The sequence below is a fragment of the Salvia hispanica genome, chromosome 5 (assembly GCF_029641045.1).
Source record: "Salvia hispanica isolate PSC_SH4W2 chromosome 5, Shi_PSC_v1, whole genome shotgun sequence".
Taxonomy (NCBI): domain Eukaryota; kingdom Viridiplantae; phylum Streptophyta; class Magnoliopsida; order Lamiales; family Lamiaceae; genus Salvia; species Salvia hispanica.
Window position 1 is genome coordinate 48012267 of NC_142696.1, and position 19004 is coordinate 48031270.

Genomic DNA, 19004 nt, shown 5'->3' on the forward strand with positions numbered 1-19004 from the left:
CGGGTTTTAAGAAATGTAAAGAAAAGTTGGTTGAAAAAGTTAGTGAAATGTGAGACCCATTTTTTTATATTAGTTTTATAATAAAATGTGAGTGAATTGAGTTAGTGGAATGTGGGACCTACTTACTATTTATGGTAAAAATAAAGTGTGACTCTTAATTGGGGACGGACCGAAATGGAAAAGTGTGACTCTTAATGGGGGACGGAGGGAGTATATTACTACATATTTTTAAAAATGAAAAATATTATTTTAGGTATTTATTTTTATTTTGATCCCAACTTGAATTTAAATCTACATCACCCCTTTTTTACACCGGTAATCTCATTTTTTTTTTTGAATCAAATTTGTAATTCCCTCTATATTTTATTATTTGAAATCAAATATATAATAAAAGTTTGTATCAAAATTCGTTTTATACTAATAAAAGATATTACAACTGTTATCCATTACATCAAACAGACAAACATTAACCAACAATTTGAATTTTAGATTTCTCAACTGTAAGCCTACTAGCATTAAAAAAATCCAGATAGATCGTTACCATCCTTTTTTGGCAAATGACCATGTGAAGTTGAATCAGCACTGAAAATTCGCCATATTATATACAAATAGATAATTAGCAACTTGTACACTACATAAATAATTCTATAAATATTAAAATTACCTCATAATGATTAATTCTTAGCAATTAAAAATCCCCAAGTTTCCAAATCAGCCGTATCTAGTTGTTCAATAGAATTTTTATTTGTAAAATGACGTCGTATCAAGTCAACTTGATGATCGGACATACTTCATACTTTATAAAAGTTTTTTTTTTCTTTTCTGAAATGACTATAATTCTTTAAACTAGTAAATATTGTGATTTTTTGATATTTAATACTTTGATGCCAATGAGATATAAATATTAATTTAATAGTACTATTATATAAGTGTGTATTCCTATAAATTTTGTATATATGTTTTATATCAATGGGAGTATAAAATAAGAATCTTTTTGTATCTGAAATTCTTTAAAACGACTAATGACTCACAAATATATACAACATTCAACTAATTATAACAAAATAATGCTTTTATTTTTGATAACTGCCTCGTTACTATCCCTTATATTTTTCTTAACTTTCATAAATTTATTTACATAAAAAATTGCCAAACGTGAGCTCTTTTTTCACTCATTTGCACATTTACTATTGAGCATTTATTAAAATATATGCAAACAGTCATAATTAAACGTATTATTTTTAATCATAGTACTATCCAAATAGACAACCAACCTATACATTTCCTCACTCATCCATTTCAAATTTTCAATAGCGTGTCTCTACTTAGGCAACATTTTTCTATTCCTAAAATTGGGGTTTCCTATGTTATTTCCGAATTTAAAACTCCCCCATGACCATAAATAGGAGTGAACTTGTCTAGTTTCGAGATTCAAGGCAAGCCTAAAAATGGTGAAACCACCTACTTTCGATAGCAACGGCATGAAGAGAGGTGCTTGGAATAAAGAAGAGGATGAAAGATTAAGGTCTTTTGTTATGCAATTCGGCCACAACAACTGGCGCCTCGTCCCGTCCTTAGCCGGTTAGTCCATTTTCCGACCACTTTCGATTCGATGAACCCTAAATAAATTTCTCAAATTAGGTCAAATTTCTCTTTCTCATTTGTTGCAAATTAATTTATTTCAGGATTGTCAAGATGTGGAAAGAGTTGCAGATTGAGATGGGTGAATTATCTCAAACCAGGCCTAAAAAGGGAAAAATTCACAAAACAAGAAGTGGATCTCATCATCAAAATGCATAACAAACTAGGAAACAAGTAAGAAATTCAAACTAAACTAATCCTCACACATATTTTTATTTTTATTTAAAAAAAAACCATTTTCCACTAACTAGTTTAGCTCCATTTTTATTATTTCAGGTGGTCAACCATTGCTGGAAAGCTTCCCGGGCGAACTGACAACGAGATCAAGAACTACTGGCACGCCCACATAAAGAAGCGCGGCCGACAAGGCCGATCTCCATCTTCATCATCATCTTCCTCTTGTGTGACAAAAGATGATCATCAACAAGAATTTGCAAATATCGATGCTCTTAGCCCCATTGCAGATTTACATAAATTCACTCGAGCTCAAGAAGATGTTTCGATTCACGATTCAATTAATTCGGACTTGCCTCCATTTCCGGTGGAGGATCAGTTTTCCGACTTTGAGTTTTTATTCCAAGAAATGCAGAATGGCAGCCCTAATTCTTCGGATGGTGGCAACAGTTTTTGCAGCTCAAATTCTTCGGATCTCGAAGGGGATTTGAATTTCTGGTCTTATCAATCGTTTGGAGAAGAATTTTTGGACATAAAACTGTGGTGACAGTGTACTAAATTAGTTGTGATTTTATTACAAAATTATTGTGAAATAGTGTAGATTGATTCATTTTGTGTAAATGGCTCGAGTTTTATTTTTCCATAAATGAAAATATTTGTATTGAGGAATATCTTTATGACGCCTCATTATTGTAAATTGGCGCCTCTTATTGTGTTGTGAACATGGTGGTATAATAATGTAATTAGGGAGAATCTACTGTGTTAAAGATTTAATTACATTTAACAAATATTAAGTGGTCCTTTGTCCCCACAACTCTCAGGTCAAACTTTACAAGCGCGTTAGATAAGTCAAGTCTGTCATACTTGATTTTTCAAGTGTATATAAAATTATATACATTTGGAGGTTATTGCATAAGAACGAATCTAAACTTCGACCTGTGTGCAACTTGCTACCCTTGTAAAAAGGTGTATTTTAATTATTTCACATTTGTTATATTTTTGATTAAAAAAATTGCTAATAAAGCAAGTTATGAGAGCCTTGAGATATTCCTTGCCATTCTCACCATGATATTGATTAATTCAGCAAAGTTTATTAGATAAAGTTTATTTTATCCTAATCGTGATTCATTTGACCATCAAAACGAAAATATGTGACTTAAAAGACCCCCAACCCACAAAGAAGAATCCCAAATCCCAAAAATAACACTAAAAATCTAATATGGAGATCATTAATGTACACGAAAATCTATTTGTTGGGGTGGAGATATATAGATAAAAAGAAAAAAAAAAAAAAAAAAAAGAAAAAAAGATAACTTCTTTTCTTTCAATTCTTTCAAAGTCATAATTTCTGTAGAATATGTTGACTTTCGTCAACCAAATTTATGTTATTTGTCCCATATGATATGAAGGTACTATGTGTACCATAAATAGATAAGTAATTTGTCAAACATTCTGTTTAGGAGTATTTAATTTAGGACGATTAATCCAAATACCATAACTTGCACAAAACAATCTAATTAAGATGAATAAATTTACCAGGTGAAAATTATTGAAATTTTGTAAAAATGTTAAATATATAATGCTAAACATTAATTATCCAAAGATTTATCTTTAAATTATATGCTCCATAAAAGTGAATATAAAAATTAAAAGGTAGATGTGCCCCATCTAAAGTCAGCAGAAGGCGGGGGTTTATTTTATTTTTTTTGTAAATCTCAATGAATGAATGAACCATACAATTAATATAATAATGCAGCAGCCGCATACAAACAAAATCCTACCTTTAAAAATATTAATTACTATATCCGATTAAATTAAAAAATTTCGAGACGATAAACAAAAAATTCCTACTCCAAATTTGGTATAATCTGAACACTCTTTGTTTCACATTCGATTTTATTTAATATTTATTTTCAACTTGATTGGTTTCGTGACGTTGGTTCATGTACGCTTCTTGACGTAAGCAAAAATACATTATTGTGGTCTTTTATGAAACAACAATTATTTTTCGACTAAATTAATCGTTCCCATTATGAATATTTCACACGGTTGCAGGAATAAATTTTATTCAAATTTCCCCTCCGTAATTGAATTTAATTAAGATATTTTTCAGTTTAACATTCGGTAGCTTGGAACTTAAAAGGTTTGAATTAAGCAAAGACTATGGATATTAATTGGGTGTGGTAACAAGCCAAGCTCTTCTCAATTTTATTACTTAGATTAAATTTATACTTTTACTGAACACTTCGATATAGAGCACTAGTTTAGTTCAGAACATACGAGTTTCTGAATTTGGATTCATATATTTGTAATATCATTTTTAAAATAGTTATTATTATGAAAAAATATACTTGTACATACACACTATTCATCATATTTTTGTAACAATTAAAGCTAAGTGAGACTTAATATTCATATGTAATTAATATTTAAAATTGTGTATAATAATGTCATACATTTGCCTATACTATTAGTTTTATTGAATTTTTTCTCTCATAGGTTATAAAGAAGAAGGATAAATGAACCAATAAGAAAACCTAGTAAACGACCAACAACCCATTTGTGGGACAAATAATAACATATTTATACAAACAATTATTGTATCTAATACTGTTTATTTTAATATTGTATAATTTGTCTTTAAAATTATCATAGCTTATGAACAAATGAGATAAAACATGATATGATGTTAGATTGAGATATTTTTTGACTATATAACACATATAACAATATCAAATTCGATATATAGAAATATATTAGTATGTGGGGTTAGCTCACTTGCAACTTGCCTTTCTCAAGGTATTGAAATACATAAGAGATCATCTATGGTAAAATATTAAATAAAAACAAAAAACATCTATAATACACTGCATCTATGACATTAGTTGCAAGTTGCATGTATCAAGTCATATAATTCAAATAAGTAGCACTATGAGTTTGACGAAGAAAAGGTCATCTAAAAGTGTTTCCCTAAATACAAAGATGAACATCTTTTTCTCTATGACCAATCTATATGAATATCAATTTCTTTGATAAGTACATGTGAACAAGTGACAAATAAATAGGTATATTTCTTCATAGATAGGTTTGTTATTATGCAATTTTCTAGTATTCTATGTTAGTATCATATTTTTACATTGTAGTAAGATTTTTTTTGTGCTTCAATTGAATATATTATATTCCGATGATGTGAACACTCCTTTTTAATTTTAGTGATTATGCATGCATACTACATATTCTAGTGTTAAGGATTAAACTTGCTTTCTTGATGTCAAACATCGTTTAACATTGATTATTAAATCCCCAACAATCATGGGGTCAAGGTTAGTGTTTGGGCACTACTAAATCTATCACGAAACCTCGGTTTTGAATAAAAGGAAAGTTTGAAAGAAAATAAAACCCCATAATTTATTTATACTCGGTGAAGAAAATTGACATTCCCATTTACACTGGAAAGTCTTTGGAAGAAAATTAGAGCAATTCGTGGAAAGGAATGGAGAATGAGCTGGCAATGAACACTATGTTTTCAAAAAATTACATTAACTATAGAGATGATACCGTATTTATCAAGATAGACTATAGAGATATATATACATTAACATTAATTAGTGTTTTTTATTTATTTAATACAAGGAATATACGATTATGCTATTTATATGCACAAGGAGTACACTTTAAAACTAGATTTTAATACCCAAATCCTTAATTAGACAAAGGACAGTTCAGTTTTTAAATATCCATAAAAGTGCCCTCTTAATTAAATACTAGTATTAGATTATTATTTTAATATATTTTATCCTGACATATACACGATCATGTGGCTTATTGGCTGTTATCATGAGCATAAATACCTGGAGATTCCCATGTTCTTTATACAAGTTTGATTAAGAAAATGTGATATGCTTCTTGTTCTTGAAGTTCGAAAATAAATTATAGACTAGTCAATTAGGATTATTCAATCTATTTTCCTCAAACGTTTAATATTGGTTATATTGCAATGAGTGGGAGCTCCATTAATGACGACTTCACTTTTGGTCTTGGATATTTGTGTTTTAATTTTTTTTCATCTCAAAATATAGAAAGCCAAAATAATTAAGTAAACATTTCCACAACATCCGAAATAGTCCATTGCACAATCTATAAAGGGGTAGAGAATATTTTTTGTTGATTTTAATGAATCCTCGAAACTAGAGGGGTCAACTTTTTAGCGTTGAAAAAACTAATTGTTAATAAAACAAAGTTAGATCCATAATGACTCTATTTCACACTAATCTCTTCACTAATACATGCACCTTTAACGTCGTTTTCAAGCTTTGTCATATTCAATTGAAAATTATGTACACATTAGCCCTACTACTTAGTTTTCCTTAATGACCATGACGCTTTTGAAAAGGGGAAATCTCTTTGTTGCTTCTTAATTTTTTTCCTATATTTTTAATCCTTTTGTTGAGGCATGTTTTCATAAATCAAACATTTTTGTATGACAAACTACCATCTTCTTACGCTGTTTCGTATCGACGTTGACGGTTGAAGAGCAACGGCTGTGGGTTTGTCTGTTTGTTAGTATAAGAAACCTAGTGAGCTTATGTATATATATGTACAAAACCCTAGAACTAAAAAGGCAAAAAAGTTGAGGTTAGTGTAAGAGAAAATGGTGAGATCACCTTGTTTTGATAGTAATGGAATGAAGAAGGGAGCTTGGAGTGAAGAAGAGGATGACAAGTTGAGGGCTTTCATTCTCTCCCATGGCCATTGGAATTGGAGATTACTTCCAAAATATGCCGGTTAGTAGATTGTTACATAATTTTCAAATTTGATTTACAATTTGTAACACATGGTATAAAATTGCACAATTAGACTACTTATGGAGTATAATGAATTATGTTCGTTTGGGCACGTGTTTTGATTTACTTGAGATTCATTTTTGTTACATCTTCTGAATTCCAAGATATTCTCTTCATCCGCGATATAATTTAAATCCTATTTGCTAGAATTTCGAACATTCGCAGTTTAAAGTCACATTTAATTATTTTTTTCATTTTGGGTAAATGGTGTCACAGTCTATTAAATCACTGCATTCATATTTCATTATAAAATTAATATATAAATGAGACTCACTATTTTTCGTTAAATAAATTATGTTCATAAGGTCGGTTTATGATTGGCGAGCTCCTGAATTATGCAGATTCTCGCCAATGTAGTTGGTATAAAGCCCTTGCGAGCACTTTTGCTTCCCCCAATGTTCATTCATTGGCGAGCATAGTTAGTGCTCGCAATAAGCCGATTTTGATTATACATATGTGACTAATCAAATTGAAAATCCAATTATAATAAATTAGGTCTGAAAAGATGTGGGAAGAGCTGCCGATTGCGGTGGGTGAATCACTTGAAACCAGGCGTCAAAAGGGGCAATTTCAGCAAGGAAGAAGAGGATCTCGTCATCAAATTGCATGACCAAATCGGCAACAAGTACTCATCTTTCCTAAAAATTCAGACCAAATTTAGTTTGATTTGCCTATTAAGATTGTTGCATTGACACAGGTGGTCAGCCATAGCAGCCGAACTCCCGGGGAGAACAGACAACGACATCAAGAACTTCTGGAACACACGTGTAGCGCGACGAAAAAGGCCTAATCCATCAACTTCTTCTTCCATGGATAATGAAAATCACTTATTGGAAATAGCTTCAAATGATGCCATGAAAAATATTCATGAATCCACGTTTTCATTCGAGACTATTACACAACCCGAATTGGATTCAATGGGTGATAAATTTCCACCATCAATGGTAGAGGATGAAGAGTTTTGGTGCCCCCAGTTTGATTACAATGATTGGGTTGCAAGTGAAGATCATAGTATCATGTTTAATGATGTCGGAGGGAGTATTTGGGATGAATCTTTTGAGTTGACTAGTTCGGATTGTCAACCTCAGACTAGGGTTTGTGATCCACTAGATTATGATCCAATTTTTTTGTTATGGGATTCATGAATTTGCATTGCATTTCTACAATTTGAGAAAAATTATGTACGAAATTTTTGTTATAGATTTTCTTTTATTACATTATTAATCATGCAATGGAATAGAAGATCTGACTTGTAATTATATACTGTTTCCAAATTTGGATTTTTAACTAATGTTATTGTTTTGGTTTTAAAATAAATGAAATTTGAATTTTTTTAAAAAAATTTGTGTATTCCAATTTCAGTTGGCCAACGACTCGATTCCTGATTTAAAATCCAAATACACACAATATTGGGGTTTTGGTTAAAAAATTAGTCTAAATTGGGTTAAAAGTTATTTTCTCGAAACTCTATGTTCTTCTTTTTCAGAATTTGGATTTTACGATGTACAATTAGAATTATCATCTAGAGCTTCTCAACAGCACATGTGACATCAGAATCACTAAAAGTCAATATTGGACAAGAAAATTTGAACTTATGCCAAATGTATCTAAATCTAAAATATCCAATATTTTTGACGAAAAATGTGTTGGTTACCAAAACTTTGGTATAATTCGAATATTTGCAAGCAATTAATTTATAATTCGGTATTTGTTAAATTTCTTTGAGTTGTGATATAGCTTATGATTGAATTCAAGCAAAATCTTGACTAGGACACTATGAAATGTCTGTTCCCAACGGGAAATGTCTAGCTTCATCACTGGATCAATCATTTCGGTTAGCATTTTTGCTTGGTTTATGTATAGGATTACTCATCCAAGGAAGCAAATTTTGGTCTAATCTAACGTTTGACTAAGATGAACACGTAACATATTCTTGATCATAAGTTTTCATTTAGTCAATATTAGCATTACCTATTTTGTTTTACAGATTTAGTTTAATATCTTAAAGCATAACAGTCTCATTAATTTTATAAAATGAAAAATAAATACTTAAAAGTAAAAGAAAAATAATGACACTCAAACTGCCACTCTTTTCAGTAATGTGTACACTATTTGTATGATTTAATATTAACCATATGTTAGAGCAGTGGCGGACGCAGAAATTTTGGTCAGTAGGGGCTTCACTATATATACTCTCATTATCTACGAAAAAGAGTACTACGAACGAAACAGGTTTTAATGCTTATTGTTATTGGAAAAGATAAAGAAAAACAGTGATATAGTACAATAGGAGGGGAGAAAAAATGGTGGAAATATTTCTATAAATAGAAACAATATTAATTTTGGAGAATATGCCAAAATAAAAAAATTAGACTTTTTGTTGTAAACGGATGTACTCCCTTCGTTCATGATTATAAGTCCACATGTGACATGGCACGAGTTTAAAAAATATACTCCCTTCGTTCCCCATTAATTGTCCACTTTGATCCCGCCACGAGTTTTAAGAAATGTAAATAAAAGTGGGTTGAAAAAATTAGTGGGATATGGAGTATCTCACTTTTGTATATTAGTTTTATGAGTTAGTGGAATGTGTGACCTACTTACTATTTATGGTAAAAAGTGAAATGCGGGGTGGATGAAAAAAACAAAAGTGGACAATTAATAGGGGACGGAGAGAGTAATAAAAAGTGAATGAAAAAAGGTTAGTTGAAGGTAAGGTCCATTACCATAAATTGTTAAAAATAAATGGAATTTTTATTGATGGATGGACGAAAATGAGAAAACATAATGTTTATTAGTGGATGGAGGGAGTAATATTTTTTAATATTAATATATATAGTACAAATATAAGAAGTTTTTACATAATTAGTTGGAAAGAAAAACGTCTAAAAATTTAATTTATAAATTAAAGTCACTAAGAAAATAAAAATTGAGTATGCATCGATTATTTGGAAAGAGTTATATAGGAGAAACAATTTAGAATTCATTAATTGAAAACTAAATTATTAAATTGAAATTTAGTTTACACTCCCTAAATCCAAAGAAAATTTAACTATAAGTTACTAAACATATTTTTAAAGAAACTGAATATTTCTTTCAAACCAAGCCTTTTAAAAGTTGTTATACGTTTATTTTAATTTAATACAGCTAATAAATGAATCGGCCTCTTTTAGGAAAACACCCATCTTGACACATTTAACAAGGAAGTTTATAATATTAATTATTACCAAGTCATCTTCTTCCTCGAATACATCTTGGAAGCCATTGTTTTACGTTTTATTTTCTGTAAATTTTAACTTTTTGATTCATTTCAGCCCCTCTTACATTTCAACTTTTGATAATTTGGTCTTCAATAACGTTAATCTGGTGAGGGCTGGAGATAAAATTTAAAACTTTTAAAAAATTTCGAAGTAGAAAAAATCCAAAAAAATATTTTGGGTAGGGGCTTAAGCCCTCCCCCAGTTGAACGTGCGTCCGCCAGTGTGTTAGAGTCTAAATGCAGGCCCCTTGACTGCAATAGTCATAGTCAAACCAAATACTTCTTGTTACTTAACAAGAAACAACCACTTCCAAAAATTGACTTTCCACTTTCTACCAATATTACATTTGTTTTTACCTTACCGAAACCAACTAATATAAAGTACTAAAACTTAAAATTGATCATTTCATCTTTTCCCATAAAGTGAAAGGAAATTTTATCCATGTAATCAAAAATATGGAAATAGGAGCCTTTTTCACTATTAACGCTTTAACGCTTATACGATTCACACAAGAGTAAAACACTATTGCTAAAAAAAATTACTTAATGGACTATTTCCCGAATTTTCTGCTCATAAATCTGCCATTAAATGCGTTTTTTAGGGGTTGGTATAAATATATATGATGCATATTTTCATTTAATATTCAGAAAGAAAAACATTTGCTTAGTGTATGTTATGTATTCAAGTGGTTACTTAACTTGTATTAGTTACAAAAATATGTATAATGCATACTGTAAAAATACATAATTTATGAAACACACACGATTAGTTCACGTGGGCGGCTGCTTTAGATAATGATTATTGATCAAAGATAATAACATAAGAAACAAGACAAAGGTTCTGCAGGTATATATTCAAACTAGACAACTTGTCATTTATTTAATCATATATCTTGTTTTGGTTATCATAACCCAACCTCAATTATAGACATAGTTTTTATTATATATTCATAATCATATAATATAGTAATCGAATATGCCACCTAATGTAGTTCATGTAAGGAAGATATGTTAATTACTATACTTAGTACAAAAAGATTTATTATACCAATATCTCAAACTCAGTAGGTCAATCATACTAATTAAGGTTGCATTTAAATCTATGTTACTACCGATTCTGATTAATTTCATAATCACAGTCGGGGATGGACGCAGAAAATAACATTAGCGGGTTACTTTTTAAAATTTTATTTGAAAGTATCTTTTTGGGTGATTTAGATCATCAATATATCATAATAAATTGCACAAAATGTGGATAATTCTAAAAATTTTATTAATAGAAGAATTATAAAAATAATTAATAGGGCCCATCGTGGTCTCCATATAACTAGAGCCATATCCGAACCGGCTTTCAATATCACCGGCCCAAAAATTTTGGACAAAACCGGCAAAAAATTTGCCGATTTTGAACCAGAAGAGGAGTCACGGGTTACGATTCAAAAACCGGACCAAGTGGCAGCTGTCCGGTTTCAATTGCAATTATTTTGGAACCGGAACGGACGCGTCCCTAAGACAAGGATCTAAAAATATGACTTAAATTTAACTAATTAATTAGCATGAGATCATGTTCAACCAATCACAGACTAATATAGGAGTATATAAATATGTGTGCTCAAGCTTTGAAATTCTAAGAGACAAAAAATGGTGAGGGCACCTACTTTCGACAGCAATGGAATTAAGAAGGGGGCATGGAGCAAAGAAGAAGATGACAGATTAAGAGCTTACATCGAGAGATTCGGCCACGCCAACTGGCGGTTGCTGCCCCCGTTAGCCGGTAAGACGAGGCTTGATTTTCCTACTATTTTTTCTTGAACTTAATTTCACGCTATTGAGATTAATATTTATCATGAACCCTAATTTTGTTGAATTAAACTAATTAGGATTGGCTAGATGTGGGAAGAGTTGCAGATTGAGATGGATGAATTACTTGAAGCCTGGCCTCAAACTAGGAAAGTTCACCAAATTTGAAGAGGAACTTGTCATCAAATTACATGATCAACTCGGAAACAAGTATGGGATTAATCATTTTACTTGACCTTTTTTTCGATTATATAATTTTAACGTTAGTTTAAAGATCGTGCCATGGTGAACTTTGGCCCCGAAGTATGCAAGAAAATACACACACACACATAACAGGGGAGGGGCTTAAGTCTCTACCAACCGCTTCATTTTTTTCCTCATGTATATGTTGTTGAATTTTGTTGAAATTGTATCTTTAGTTGTTGTTACTAAGGTAACATGACTAAAGATCAAATTTCGAGGTGGGATGGGTTAAGAATGATCGAATTGCATCTTGACTTGTAAAATATAGGTTTGAGAATAAGAACGAACGATATCTAAAAAAAGTACTCAGTCCATCTCACTTAAAGCAATACTGCATTTTTTGTTTGACACAACATTTCATGCAATTTTGTTCGATGTGTTAAGTGGAAAGAATGGAAAGAAAAATAAAGTGAGAAAATAGTGTTTCGTTCTTAGAAATGTGTCATTTTGAATGCCCTAAAAAGGAAAATTTATCAAACTAGTGTGATCCTATGTATACATTAGGAGTCTCTAACATTCAATTTTATTTGATTTTTAGTTTAATTATGATAATGTAATTAATCATTTTGAATTTGAGGGATATATTTGAGCTAACAACTAGTTTTCCCTTGCAGGTGGTCAGCCATTGCAGCGAAGCTACATGGACGAAGCGACAACGAGATCAAGAATTACTGGCACGCACACATAAAGAGGCGCGGTGGTGTCCCACGTCGCGATGATTCCGGTCATAAAGAGGAGGGTTGTGAGAATATCGATTTATATTCGTTTGCACGAGATCAAGATGATGCTTTGACACAACCATATCAATTATTTTCACCCCAGTTTAAATTAGAGGAGTTTCATGATTTTGGAGTTTTTGAAGAAATGGATAATGATGGATCGACATTTTCGAATTATTCAGATGTTGGAAGTAATTCAAGTAGTGTTATTAGTGCAGATTCTCAAGGAGGTTTCTGGATTGATCCATTTGAAGAAGACATATTAGAAATGGAGCTTTGGTGATGATTAATTTGCTGTAATTAAATTAAATTTGTCAAATTACTTTTCATTGGGGAGAAATTTAATGAATTTGGTTATGAATTTATAGTTCTTTTTTTCTCATAATATTCAAAAATTCTTACTGTATTTGAGAAGACAGATGTAAGCAAAAAGTTAAATCATACTAAACTTATGTTAACATTGAACATTATGTAACATAATTATTATTCATGCTATAACTACTCTTACTCTTGCCCCAAATAATTTTGAAAATTTTAATAGTAATAATTTAATATAAATAATTGAGTTTGAGAATCAGAAATTTGTCTCATCTAAAGCTTTGACTCTATGACTAATTTTGTTTGAAATTCCTATTAAGTTTTAGATTAATATAGAAAATTAGATTGAAAATAGAACTTTTGAACTATTGATTTGGTAATGGAGTAGATTAGTAGTAAAACATATTGTACTACTGTATGATAGTATATTTAATTTTTTTTGTAGAAATCTAAAATAATTATTTGATAATTATTTCAGACACGACTGTTGGAAGGTAAAAATGTATTTGATGATTTTTTAAAAATAATTTATAGGAGTATATATATGTGTATACTGAATAAAAAACTGTTATATTTAACTAAGTAAAGATTAGCAGCCGCTTACAAACAAAATTGTCGTATAATACTATATGTGGATACAATGTCTTGATTCAACCAATGAAATAATTAAGATTTTCTAATATACGTTTCATTTCACTCTGTTAATTAGAATGTACTCTAATGTTTTACTCTAATCTATTTCCAAGTTGATTGCTTTCGTGAACATGGTGACGTTGTTTCAGCCTAGTTGTTTGACGCAAGCAATAGATTTTTGTGGTATGATCAACTAATTTCTTTTTTTTTTCCCGTTATTTTTGTGTTTTAATTGAAAAGAAAATACCCTTTCAGTGATAAATACATTTCATACCGTCCATCAATATACATCTTAATTTCCGGCATCATGATTCTAAAAAATGTGAAAAAATTGTGGGTGAAAAAGATTAGTAGAAATGTTGATCAAATACAATAATAGATATATTATGTTCTATTTATTAAATATAATAAAATGAAAATAAGATACGTAATGAAGGATGCCCAAAAATGACGAAATAAGATACACTCAAAAAGTGAAAATTTAAATTTATTTATGCAAACAAAAGTTATTGCCCCTATCCATAAGACATAGCTCCACAAATTGCAATTGAGGGCCCAATAGAGGCCCAACTGGCATCCAGCCCACCTGCGCCCAACTCCCTCTACTGCCATTATCTCCCAAAAGAATACAATGCACATCTAAAGAAATTTTACTAAATTTAATCTAAATTAGATTTATAGGATATTAGAATACAATTGAGTCAAGTGCATCACTGTTATAAGTCCACGATTGATTTTCTTTATCGTTCTTTCGTGTATTCTCTCCGTTCTATCTAAGTTGAGTCATATTCCTTTTAGGGACGTCCCAACAAAGTTTAGTCATTTCATTTTTTGATAAAAAAAATAAAATATCCAATCACTCTTACTTTATTCAATCGCATACTTTACTTTCTCTTATCTCTCATATTTTTATCCCTCTTCTATTTTATTTCACTTTCATTTAATCGATTCAACGCAATTTCTTAATATTCATGCCTGGAAATTTATACCAACTTAGTTTGAACTTAGTTTGGACGAAGGGAGTATAATTTCTCCTTTTTTTTCTTCTTAAAATACCATAAAAATATTCATTTCTTTCCAACATCAAACGCATAAAAGCAAGGAAAAGGTTAAGCTCCCCTTACCCTGCTAAAATCTCTTTTCTTATTATAGGTATAAAATATTTAACTTTTGGTATTTTGTGTGAATCGTAAAGGACAAACATACTGTGACATCTCTAACTCGAAACCTACATTATTTTTCTTATTTCATATTGCATATTATATTTTCATTTATACTACAGAGATATTAAGTATGTCATAGAGAATATATTTATTCTAATGATCGATTCAGGATAGTCGAATATATAGATAGTTTTGATTCACGAGAATTTTAAATATAAATATGTATATACGAAATAATTAAATTAGTGTCTATATGCCATAGTTATTTAAATATATGTGTATGTGTACCATATAGTACTAGTACTTATATACGTACTTATAAATATAATATAAATGCATGCTATGGATAGAAAGTTACATGTATTAAATAAATTGTTTATGTACGTTTTGTTAGTATAATGTACTACATTCATATATTATTATTTATGTAGGTGGCGTGTTGGATAGTTAGCAAAGCATATGACACTTGTATTTCTGACATTCATTTTAATTAGTATGAGTCAGGAAAAATAGCCGACGTACCTATTTGTGTACAAATATGTATATTGTTCATCATTTGGACTGAAGTTCCTGGATGAGATTGCATCGAAGGCGAGGTCCCTTATTGCGGGAGAGCCAACAACGAGAAGAGCTACAACCTGTTGTGTGCACAGCTTGCCATGTATGTCGAGGAGGGCTTGGAGGACGACATCGTCACCACGTGGACATCGGCCCACACATCATGGAGCTCCAACGGAAATTTGACGACATCAAGTCGACCGCCGACGATGTCATTCAAGAGATCGACGGGGAGATGAAGCATCGTAATTAGTCGTTTATGTTTCATCTCGGTTTAGTCACGGTCCAAGGTTCTGTCGTTCCCAATTTTTGGGAAATGATGATTGGTGCAGATCATGATGCGATGAACATGACATTTAAGACCTTGATGAAAAGTGTACCCTTCCTTGTTCCCATTTTTTGGGGGTTACTCAGCGACACAATAAAGAAGGATAAGGCTCTTTTGGAAGAGATCCGAATGACGGCGACTTGGATTCAAAGGACGGCGACCCTTGTGTATAAGGTCCTCGATGAGGATGTCCTGCCAGCCATCCCAACTTGAGGAAATTTCCATGTAATTCTTCTCCAAAAACTTCATACTCGCATATTTGATTACTTTCGCGTTAAATTGTCTTGATTAGGGATCAAGGGAAACTGAAAAATGGGTTAGAGGAGTTTTTGCTTGATTAAATAAAATTCTTCAAGTGGTATCACCAAGGTTGTCGAAAGTGAATGTATGGTAGTACGAATTCTTAGCATCTTGTTGACAATATTTTTGCAAATTCTTCTTTCATTTTGCAAATCTCTATTATCTCCACCATTGTTTAATTCATAGTTCTCTTACTCATAGAAAATATCTTCGTTTGAGAAATCATTAGTTTCTATCAAAAGTGGGAGAATTTGTTGAGAAATTCTCCACTTGATTCTTCTCCAAAAACTTCATCCTCGTAGATTTGATCACTTTCGCATTAAACTATCTTGATTGAAGAGAATTCACATCTTATAGTTTTTGCTTGATTAAAGAAAATTATTCAATTTGTATCAAGGTTGTCGGTCAAATATTTGAAAAAAAAAGTGAATGTATGGTATGATAGTATTTTCATTCTTCCACAGCGCCCCACTTTATCTAACTCTCCGGACCGGCTATCTCATACTCTCCGGCGCGCCCGTCAAACGTCTGCCGAAGTAAGTTTTAATACCTATTCGTAGACTCAGCCATATTAAAATTGAAATCTGAATTTGTGTACGTATTCTTTGTGTTAACACGGATGGGATTCCTCCCTTTTCTCTACCGACCTCGAGCGCACCTCGACCTGCGCTCGTTGCACGCCTTAATCAGCGTGTGTACACTCCAGTTCAACAAATGGAATTGCACCTCAAGTACGACGACACCGCTGCTTCGTCGACACCACAAGGAGTCTTGGAAGATAAGCTTAACTTCTTGGATGAAATTACGGTAAAGGCGAGGTACGTGATTGAGGGGAGAGCCAATGAGAAGAATTGCGACCTACTTTGTCCGCAACTTGCCGCGTATGCCATCAAAGGTTTGGAAGACATACATCTCCACCACGACGACATCGACCCGCACATTATGGATCTCCGAGGGACATTTGATGATATCAAGTCAACAGCCGTCGATGCCATTCGAGAGATCAACAGAGGGAAGAGGCTTCTTTCGACATCATACCCAATTTTTTGGACATGGAGATTGATTGAGATCAATATTTGGGACACAAGCTAATGGAAACTGTGTTCAAAGCGGCACCCTTCCTTACTCCGCTGTGGTGGGGGTTATTCACCGAAGAAACTAAGAAGGATAGGGCTCTTTTGGAAGAGATTCTAACAACGACGACATGGATTCGAAAGGCGACAGCCCTGGTGTATAAGATCCTCGATGAGGACATCCTACCAGCCATCCCGCCGACCAATCCAGCCCCGGAGCCACTCTCATTTCCACCGCAGGTGCCGACCGGTCTCTCCGATCCCGCAGCTCCCTCCACTCACACTGCCTTCTCCACTTCTGTTGCCGGAGAAGACACGGTGTAGGCGTTTTGTTTATTTTGCTAGCGTATGAATTATGAATTTGCTTATGGATTATTAATTTGCTTATGGATTATGACACGTAGTTTCAACTCTACGTACTAGTTGAAACTACGTGTTTAACTAGATCTAGTCATAATCCATAAGCAAATTAATAATCGATAAGCAAATTCATAATCCATAAGCAAATTCATAATTCATACGCTAGCAAAATAAACAATAGAGAACATTCAATTTTATTTTACTAGTAATTGGAATTCTTCAAAAAAAAATCAAGAAAATTAAGTTTTGTTTGAGAAGATGTTATGGGAGCAAATTAAGTTTTGTTTGAGGTGATGTTATGAGAGCAAATTAGTACTATCAAACAAAAACTTTTCTCTTATAGACCTACTACAAAATAAGCTGACCATGTGGGTGTATAACACTAAAAATATGTTATAAAGAAATGAGATATGACATCCTTCCCAGTTGTTCTTCATATTCCCAACAAAGACACAAAATTGGAAGTAGGCTTTGGCTCAGGTTCTTTTTAATGCATTAATTGTATTTGTAGATATACAATCACATTCAACCTTTTCTTTATCATTTGCACTCATTAGTAAGTAGAGAGGTAGTTCCTTTTCTCTTTTCCATTTTTTAGTACTACTATGTAAAAATTTTGGATTTTTACAAACATCTTCTTCAGCCTATGCAAAAATAAACATTCCATTAAATAATAGGAGTACTATATTTCAGCTCAAACTGAAATGGACCACCCTCCAACCAACATTCTATATTTTTCCTACAAAAATAAAAATATAAATTAAGTAAAATAATTAATTGATCGTAAGTTATACCTTTGTGTATGAAAAATAATAGAAATGAAATGAGATACTATGGACATTCCAAAATAAAAACTTGAGACATTTATAGAGAACGGAGGAATTAATTATTCAACAAGTTTTATAATGTGTTATAAGTACTGGTACTTATTATTTTAATTTTGGATTGTTAGTGGCCATCACCAATTCACCATATTATCAATCAAAATCATCATTCCTATACGGTAGCACTTGCATTATAGCCTAAATCACACATTACCCACTACAATCAATACTTTCTTATAGTCGGATAGAAGTACTAATTATATTTAATTTTTGGAATCAATTATACGGTATAAAATAATCCCAAGAGTAAGAAAATGATATAGAATTAAGGGCTAATTGTGTCTAATACATGAACTAAAAATTACTACTCCTATACTATGTTTCAAATACATCATTATTTTTTAAAATTGTTCCAAATACCCACACAATTCATTCAGATTGTGTATTACTTGATCGATGCTAAATGACAAAAATGATATTCAAAATTTTGTTGATAAACTTTACAGTTTACAGTGTGGTTTGACCCCAAATCAAATCATAAAATTTGATTTGCTAATTCATCAAATTGATCAGTTGAAAGGTGATTATGCATATAGAAACTACTATATACTAATGTATGAAGTGTGTGTATATTTTACGTACTACTTATTAGTTTAATTTTGGATTGTTAGTGGCCATCACCGATTCACCACATTATCAATCAAAATCAGCACCATCCAAGCATGCATGTATCACAATAAAGGATCATTCCTATACATTGACTACTT

The 19004-nt window shown here is 31.6% G+C and overlaps 3 protein-coding genes across 3 annotated transcripts; all 3 read left to right on the forward strand.

The window, feature by feature from the left end:
- The first annotated feature begins 1429 nt into the window (after positions 1 to 1429).
- Positions 1430 to 2484, forward strand: LOC125190863 (transcription factor MYB72-like). The gene is made up of 3 exons (XM_048088275.2): positions 1430 to 1581; positions 1686 to 1815; positions 1918 to 2484. The coding sequence occupies exons 1-3, from the start codon at positions 1449 to 1451 to the stop codon at positions 2360 to 2362; spliced, it is 708 nt and encodes a 235-aa protein (XP_047944232.1). The 5' UTR covers positions 1430 to 1448; the 3' UTR covers positions 2363 to 2484.
- A 3982-nt stretch (positions 2485 to 6466) lies between these two features.
- LOC125188197 (transcription factor MYB10-like) lies at positions 6467 to 7876 on the forward strand. The gene is made up of 3 exons (XM_048084956.2): positions 6467 to 6599; positions 7155 to 7284; positions 7357 to 7876. Exons 1-3 carry the CDS (start codon positions 6467 to 6469, stop codon positions 7802 to 7804), a joined length of 711 nt encoding a protein of 236 aa, XP_047940913.1. The 3' UTR covers positions 7805 to 7876.
- Positions 7877 to 11559: 3683 nt separating this feature from the next.
- LOC125188196 (transcription factor MYB30-like) lies at positions 11560 to 12963 on the forward strand. Its single transcript, XM_048084955.1, has 3 exons — positions 11560 to 11692; positions 11799 to 11928; positions 12576 to 12963. Exons 1-3 carry the CDS (start codon positions 11560 to 11562, stop codon positions 12961 to 12963), a joined length of 651 nt encoding a protein of 216 aa, XP_047940912.1.
- The last annotated feature ends 6041 nt before the right edge of the window (positions 12964 to 19004 follow it).

Coding starts and splice junctions, on each gene's coding strand:
- LOC125190863 (XM_048088275.2), top strand. CDS start 1,449: ATGGTGAAACCACCTACTTTCGATAGCAACGGCATGAAGAGAGGTGCT. Junction 1,582..1,685: donor CCTCGTCCCGTCCTTAGCCG/GTTAGTCCATTT, acceptor AATTTATTTCAG/GATTGTCAAGATGTGGAAAG. Junction 1,816..1,917: donor CATAACAAACTAGGAAACAA/GTAAGAAATTCA, acceptor TTATTATTTCAG/GTGGTCAACCATTGCTGGAA.
- LOC125188197 (XM_048084956.2), top strand. CDS start 6,467: ATGGTGAGATCACCTTGTTTTGATAGTAATGGAATGAAGAAGGGAGCT. Junction 6,600..7,154: donor ATTACTTCCAAAATATGCCG/GTTAGTAGATTG, acceptor ATAATAAATTAG/GTCTGAAAAGATGTGGGAAG. Junction 7,285..7,356: donor CATGACCAAATCGGCAACAA/GTACTCATCTTT, acceptor GCATTGACACAG/GTGGTCAGCCATAGCAGCCG.
- LOC125188196 (XM_048084955.1), top strand. CDS start 11,560: ATGGTGAGGGCACCTACTTTCGACAGCAATGGAATTAAGAAGGGGGCA. Junction 11,693..11,798: donor GTTGCTGCCCCCGTTAGCCG/GTAAGACGAGGC, acceptor TAAACTAATTAG/GATTGGCTAGATGTGGGAAG. Junction 11,929..12,575: donor CATGATCAACTCGGAAACAA/GTATGGGATTAA, acceptor TTTCCCTTGCAG/GTGGTCAGCCATTGCAGCGA.